Raw genomic sequence first — 7,942 nt, forward strand, 5'->3', positions numbered from 1 at the left:
CCTTTCCATGACAGAACAAGAAATAATCTAGAATATTCCAAAGCAGTGTGGACAGTCTCCAGGGGAAAGCATAGTCAATCTTTTTCTTTCAGCCATAGAGCTCAGTGGGAAGTATCCCTGCACATGGATGACCACTGTGGTATAAGTGTCGCTTGGAATACTTCTTAATTAGGGAATCCTTTGGAATTACTGACTCGCTGAAGATGTTAAGGTTTTATGGATTGAATAGGAGGCATCCCAGCTAACTCTCTGCAGAGGTGACAAAAGAAGAGGGTGGGAGAGGTCAAGGCTAGATGTTAGCACCACATCAGTCATTCTCAAACCAATACAGTGACATGCTTTTGTCAGATGGGGTCATTTTAAGTAACAGGCTAGTAAAAGGAATGGTATAGAGTAAATGGAGCATCAGTGTCAGAAAGGAATCTGTTACTGAATGAAGCCATGTGGAACTCAGACCTTGAGTATAATGCTAGTAATGCAATTTCCTGTAGATTAAGTAAATTTAGTGTAATATAACAGCCTTCTCCTAATAAATCACTAAACACCGAATGTATCTAAGAGTTGGATTGAGGTTTTAGCAAAGAACTTTTTAGCCATTTATGTTCCTTTGTTTGCATATGCAGAAATCGATTGCATGTATATATCTGTCTCCTGTACATGCAGGCTAGTTATAAGGGGAGGGGGGAGAACAGAGGTAGGTGCCACGTGGACTTGCTCTTATCTGTACTTAAGGTTTTATACCTGCCAAGATGAAGCACGGTGGCTCTGCACCCACTGTTAAATAAACCAAAGTGTTAAATGTTAGTTTGGTAATCATTCAGAAAATAAAATTACTGTTGTATTAAAATACTGCAATGTGTTATGAATTTCACTGATGAACATTGTAACACTGAAAATTTTTGTGCTGTTTAAGTTATGGGGGGTGCCACTCTTAGATAGCTGTAGAACAGTGAAATGTTTTCTTATGAAAAGTAACAGTTTCAATGAAAAAGTTAAACCTCTTAGATGTAAGTTTGTACAAACTCCCTTAAAATCTTCGGTAGCTTTTGCTGAGCTTAGTCATTACAATGTTTTGCCTGCAGTGCATGTTATGTCTGTAGAATATAATATTTTTGAAAGCTGACATGGTAGATGAGATGGCTTTCCGAGTATTATGAACTAAGAAAGGGAAGCAGGTCCTAACCCTGCTGCACTTCATGGCAAATCACCAGTCAGCTTCAGCAGATATTTGAGCAGGCACTTGTAAGGTACTTTCCACCCTTCCTTTAACTGAAAGGAAGTCTTTGAAAGTTTTATCTGTTACGTATTTAATTCACTGGTTTAGTAAGTCATTGTTCTGATAATTAAATAGCAAAAGTTCTGGTTAAAGTATCTGAAAATTGAAATGTTTTGGTATTAGATTTTTGTAGCATCTATTAGCAGTGTGTTTTACTCCTAAGGAATTCTGTTTGTAAACAAACAGTTTGCTTTTCTAATATGTATTACTTACAAAATGACCAAGCACCAGATAAGATAAAGGTTTGCACACATTTGTTTCAATTGAAGTAGGCCTCAGACACATGGGGAGAAAGAAAAGCAGGTTTTTAGGACTGCATATTTCATCATACACTTCAGAAGTTCTCACACTAATTTTTTTTTTTTACGCTTTTCTCACAAACTTAACTTCTGTTTCAGAGTGAACAGAAGAATGACCCCAGCCGAGTGGAATTTCCAGAAAAAGCACCTAATCTGGAAAACAGATTAGTAAAAATGGGAGTAGTAACATTGTTTGGATTTTGTTTTTTCTTCTTTATAACTAAGTTAGCCATAAAGAAAACCCAGCTTTAAATTTTGCAATATGAGTAATTTTGGAAAACTTGTTCGTATTATGCTTCTGTTCGGTATATGGAGCTATGAGCTAAATTTGTGCAAAAATGACTAATTTCTCTTCATTTTTGTAGTATTTACATCCAGTAAGTGCATTGATGCAGAAATAAATTAAAAATAAGAATTGCTTACTTGAACATATTCTAAAGTTCTGTTTTCAGAATTACTTTTGGCATACAGTGTAGGTATAAAATCTTGTCAAAGCTGCTTTTTTGGTACACAAAGCTGTAATTAATTCTTGATTGCTGGTTTCATTGTTACCTTTAGTTGTTGTCCATTAAGGTGAACATGAGCAAGTAATTCTGATTATGTTGCATGGCTGTATTTAAAATGATGCTGCATCTTTTTTTTTTCTTGAAATATTTTAAAGTATTTCACAATTTCATGTTGAATGTCTCTTCTGTTGTAGTATAGATTCATATGAAAAACTTTGAGGTGTACTTTTGTTTTTCGTCACAGCTACAAGACTATGGATATCATCTTAAACGTTGCCAAAAAAGTCATTCCCTGCTGAACTATGCCATTCAAATCATGCCAGAGATCTGTTTCCTCAGGGAGACTTGCTTCTTTTAACAGTTTTAAGGATTATAGATTAAATGGCATTTAAAATTGCACAAATGCAAGCAACTGAGAAGACAAAGCAGCTGGTTTCTTCTTGACCTGGCCTTTCACTACAGCAGCTTAATGTTTAGAGTAAATTTTTCTTTATATTTCTCCATTTATGAAGATGTTTACAGTTCTGTTGTGAAACATTAATATCTGTATTTCACCTGGTTACCAATTCACTTTCTTCCTGTGTAGCTGCTGTGGTATAAATAATTCAAATCATGATTATGTTTTTGCAGCTTCAGTTAAAATCTGCAGGAATGCTGAGAGTTTGTGAAGAGACGTTCTTCTATCACAAAGTAAAACAGGAGCAGGCAAAAAATACCTTAAGACTCAGTACGAGTGTCATGCTTTAGTTCTGTGTATTTTCAGAGGTGTTGTGTGTAGACACTAATCTTTGATGCTCCTTCCAGAGAGTAGAAAGACCAGATAAAACCCTAGTGCTACTTTGGGTAGTATTTATTATTGTTGTCACAGTGGTTTTCTGCTTTTTGTTTTAGAAAACTACATTGGGTGTTAGTATGTTTCCTTTTTATTGCAGATGCTTCACTTCCTTTCCTCCCAGGTTTCTCTTTCTGTGCAAGGAACTCCTCACAGAGGAGTGAGGAGGAAAGAGAAAAATACTACTCTATTTTCTTTCCACTCTATTCCCAATTTTGGGTCAGAGGGGAGAAGTAATGTTCCCAGCACCACCACCACCTTCCAGCAAAAGTGGAGAAGTGTGCATAATATCAGTGTACTGACTTGAACCAGCAAAGTATGGAAAAGGAACTCTTCTGAAACTAGTTCTCTGTTTCTTTATTATCTCTTATAAATCATCCTGAACTAACAAGACATACATCACATGAGGAAAAAATCCGTGGAAATACAAACGTCTGTATAGTGCAGTTTTAAGTGCCTATAGTATACATAGAACCTTATTTGTGTGTACAGCAGTATTTCTCTAACTAGCTTGAAATACAGTTCAAAATATACTCAAATACAGTTACCGAGTGACGGGATACCTCTGAGGTGCTAATAACACTTTGACAGCGACATCTTTGCTACTTTTTTGAGGGAGAAGGGGGTATTTCATAGTATATTTCTTACATACACTTAGGTAAGTGGAATTATTTCAACCACTGGTAAGATTTCCATGACATTGCCCTCTAAAAGGATTCTGTTGTTTAGCCTTATTATACCTCAGTTCTCCATTTAAGTGAGAATTTGCATTAATGAAGCCACTTCAAAGGCACTGAAAGTAGCTTCCATTCCAGAGCTGCAGTAACCAGAGCATTTCCTACCACTAGTAAATCTTGCTGAGACAGTAACTGAAAATTTAATTTTTTTCCTGTGAATTTGAAGAAAAGATCCACTTGGGTAGAGATCTTTTTAAGCTAGCCTTGAAGGTCTTGCAGTTGAAAAGGAAATCAGCTCCAGAGAATAGTTTTGTCAGTATTTAAGTTTTAAAAGTGTGAATGATCTGTGTAAATACCTGTGAGAAGAAACAATGCATGAAAGTTACAGGTGCTAATGTTTGTGAGTTTAAAGTTGCAATAAAATATTCCTTGCAGAAACTAGTTATAGGTATGAATGCTGTACTGAACTGATTTTATATAGATGAAGTCAACAGAAAAGTAATACTTTAAAGTTCAAATGTCTTAATTTTTACTACCACGGTTGCATACAAGTTAATTTTTTTTAATTTGTTTGGATAGGAACATGTTTTGGATCTAATAAAGGAAACTAGAATTATTGGAGGATTATTTTCTTCCAGAAGCTTACACATTAAAAAAAATACATATTTATCGTGCTTTAAGTAATACTTTTTATTTGCTGTACAGTTTACCTAAAGTGACTGCCCTCTTAATAAAGAGGGTGGTACATTTATACAAAAAGCTACTACTTAAGCAGACCTCCAAAAAGCATTTGGGAGAAGCTAGTCCTTATGTCTCCTATTTCAAATGATTGTAACTGCAATTGTGAATACTTACATGCTCTGATCAATACTTACATGCGTTCAGTGCAGACTTACTGCCATTAACATCCACAGCATGTTGCACCACTCAAGAATGATGTTTGGAATGACACAAACCACCTATGAGATGCAAGCATCTTGGAGTAACCATTTTGAGCTGTTTCATTAATTAATCAGTCATTAACTGTGCTGAGTGAGTAGGGTAGGTGGTGAGCTAGATAACCAAAGTTCATTTTAATCTTCCCTATCATAGAAATTGTGTATTCTCTTCAGCTTGCAAATTCAGGCCCAAACAATACCTTTCAAGGTCCTTGTTTTCATGTTGTTCCAGCACCTTTTTCAGATGCGCTGTTTGAGGAGGTATCACAATATGTTTGTGATAGGACAAGAAGCGAAGAAAGATTACTTCAAAATCTGGCCCGTAAGCTGTGCTCTCAAAACTCCAACCCTCACCAACACCCAGTAAGGGAACCTTCAGATTAAAATAACTGCTGCGAGTCTTCCTTCTGTAAGTCATCAAATTAAAGTCATTATCCTGGAAGAGTAATAGCACAATGATTTGCACATCTATAAGGGGATTGGAGGAAAATGCTAAAGAGCTTTGCATACATTCAGCAGGTAAGCCTCACAATCCTGTGCAGCATTATTCCCCTTTTACAGTAGTGCAAATTGAGATGCAGTAAGATTGAGTGGCTTGGCCTTAGGGCCAAGTCCCAAAGATACGTAGTTGCTTAAAGATGCAGCTAGGTTCCTACTTAGCCATGCAATGTTATTGGATACCTAACTTCTCACTACAGATGAATATTCATGCAATGACCTTTGCTGAATCTTTAGACTATCGTGAAATTTAGGGCCTTGAGTGAGCCCACAGAGATCTGAAAGAGCCTAAGAATTTTTATTTGTAGTTTGCCCTGTCCAAAATAAGCACTGCACATTGTGGACATGTTGCAAGTTTTGCTTCTTCTTCCTGTGCTTTGCAATTTGCCCCACTCTTTATATTCAGCCTGTGGAGTACCTGGCCTGTCATGAGGCAGTGTGCAATTTTACCTGCTTGGTTTCAGTTGCAAGTAATAGTAGTTCTAGATATGTACATTCTAAAATGGGAAAGAAGGGGCATTTTATTACATTGTCCACTGAAGGAATCGGGGGGGAGGGGTCTCCTACTTCATCCAACTGCATTTTGGAGGATAAGAGTTAAATCTGAGCTAGGCAGATGTGTTCTTTTTCCTTCTGCCTTTTTTCTCCCATTCTCTTAAGGTGTTCCCTAAAGCTGTAACTTCTGCTGCTGAATATAAGTAGGTGTTTGCTCGGATGTGCCTTCTCTGACTCATTTCCAGCAATTCTGCAAAAGTTACAGGTGATACTTCTGTAATAAAGCTTCTACATTACTGGTGTATTATTACAAATGTTGCTTTGGGCCTTATGTGATGGAAGACTGAGTCTTCAGCCTCACTAGACAAGTCTCTTTAGGAATAAATCTAGCGCTGTGTTATGAAAGAGACTAAAAGTGGTCCATATCCAGCCTGTGTTAGCTGTCTGCTTCCTCGTGTGTCTGTTTATAAGGGAGGTAGTCCTTCTGCACCCATACAAAGTCTTGAAGGTCGAGCAGCTATCATCATGGCAGATTTCTGCTTTTAGAGACTTTTGGTGTCATTTCTTTGTTCAGCATGCTGGTGAGGGGCGGGGGGGAAGGAGAGGTTTAGTTTGAAAGTGATACTCCCTATTGTAAGAATGGGAATTCCCAGGCATCAGGGTTCTGGATTTACAGACCAGAAAGGGTAAATGGTGTGAGGTGTGAAAGGAGGTATCACTGCTATCAAGTCAATAATGTGTGTAACCTGAACAGTTTTAAAGCTGTTAAAATAGGTTTAATTTTTCTCCCGACTCATTAGGATGTAGTTTCATGTTATGTGGAACCTTAGTCTGTTAAGTCTAAGTCTGTATCCTGGCTGAAGGATTTGGCTTCTTTTAAGCTATGGCACTGACTGTGATGTATGTAAGACCTCTTTTACTTAAGGGTTTTCTTTACTAAATATTCTTCCCAGAAAAAACTTCCATGCAAGTCAGCTTTCCTGAAAATGGTCTTTATCTATATGTAAAAATACAGGTTAACAACATTATTTTCACAGTTGTATTGAAAAACAACAGCTCAATTTCATATGGTGTGCATTCAAAAAAATCATGCTTTCAGTGGTCCTAGCCAGTCTGTTATCATCTGCATAGTACATGACATACTCTCTGAACTGGATGAGAAATCATGTATGCATAATACTTTCTGAAGGTGAAGATGTTTTAAGCCTGGTATGCCCTTGCAGCAACGGTAGCCAACGGCAGCCTGGGCCACACCAGGAACAGCGACGGCAGCCAGGCAAGAGAGGGGAATCTTGCCCTCTCCTCAGCACTGGGGAGGCCACAGCTGGGCCCAGGGCTGGGCTCCCCAGAACAAGGGAGACATGGACCTACCAGAGCACATGCAGCAAAGGGCCATGAAGATGATTGATTAGGGGCTTGGAGCATCTGCCCCAGGTGGAGAGGCTGTGAGAGCTGGGCCTGTTCAGCTTGGAGAAGAGATGGCTCTGGGGGGATCTTACGCTGCATGAATGAATACCTATATGAATACCTGATGGTGGGGGTGAAGAAGGCAGAGTCAGGCCCTTCTCGGTGGTGCCCAGGGAAAGGCCAGGAAGCAACAGGCACAAACTGAAATAGAGGCAACTCCATTCAAACATAAGAAAAAACTTCTTTACTCTGAGGGTGATTGAACACTGGAACAGGTTGCCCAGAGAGGTATTGGCATCTCTGTCCTTGGGGATACTCAAGCTCTGGCTGGACATGGCCCTGAGCAACCTGCTCTGTATGAGCCTGCTTTAAGCAGGGGCCTGGCCCACAGGATCTCCTGAGGCCTGTTCAGCCTGAGGAAGAAAAGGCTCCAGAAGATCTTATCAGAGGAGAGTAGAGAAGATGGAGCTAGGCTCTTCTCAGTGGTAGCCAGTGGCAGGACAAGAGACAATGGGCAAAAACTGAAACAGGAAATTCCACTATAGCATAACAAAAGAAATTGCTGTGAGGGTGGTCAGACACCAGAACAGGTTGTCCAGAGAGGTTGTAGACTCTCCATATTTGAAGATACTCAAAAACCAGCTTGTCATGGCCCTGAGCAACCTTATCTAAGTGATCCTGCTTTGAGCAGGGGGATTGGGCTAGGCCATCCCCAGAGGTCCCTTCCAGCCTCAGCTGTTGTGACATTCTGTATGATAACAGAGCTGTGGCTGATAGAAATAGGTAATTTCTGTTAGGCTAGTATGTAAGGTTAATTCATATAAGGCTAGCACAAAGTGTAGTGCTTGGAGAAGGAATCTCGACGGAAACAAAGCTGGAATGCAGATGCAGTGAATGACTGTTCTGGAGAGGAGGAGGATAACACTCATTAGCTGTTGGTTTGTGTTGCCATAGAAACATTGAGGAAAAAGGAGCCGCTCTTAATGTTGAAGGACATCAGAAAAATCAAAGGGG

At 39.1% G+C, this 7,942-nt stretch overlaps 1 protein-coding gene across 1 annotated transcript in view; it reads left to right on the forward strand.

The window, feature by feature from the left end:
• Positions 1–2,251, forward strand: part of ASZ1 (ankyrin repeat, SAM and basic leucine zipper domain containing 1) — a 40,594-nt gene extending 38,343 nt beyond the window's left edge. The window contains exon 13 of the mRNA XM_064511621.1: positions 1,675–2,251. Coding sequence (XP_064367691.1) covers positions 1,675–1,827 — 153 coding nt within the window. The 3' untranslated portion in view covers positions 1,828–2,251. The remainder of the gene's footprint in view (positions 1–1,674) is intronic.
• Positions 2,252–7,942: the final 5,691 nt, after the last annotated feature.

Source organism: Dromaius novaehollandiae, chromosome 1 (assembly GCF_036370855.1).
Source record: "Dromaius novaehollandiae isolate bDroNov1 chromosome 1, bDroNov1.hap1, whole genome shotgun sequence".
Taxonomy (NCBI): Eukaryota; Metazoa; Chordata; class Aves; order Casuariiformes; family Dromaiidae; genus Dromaius; species Dromaius novaehollandiae.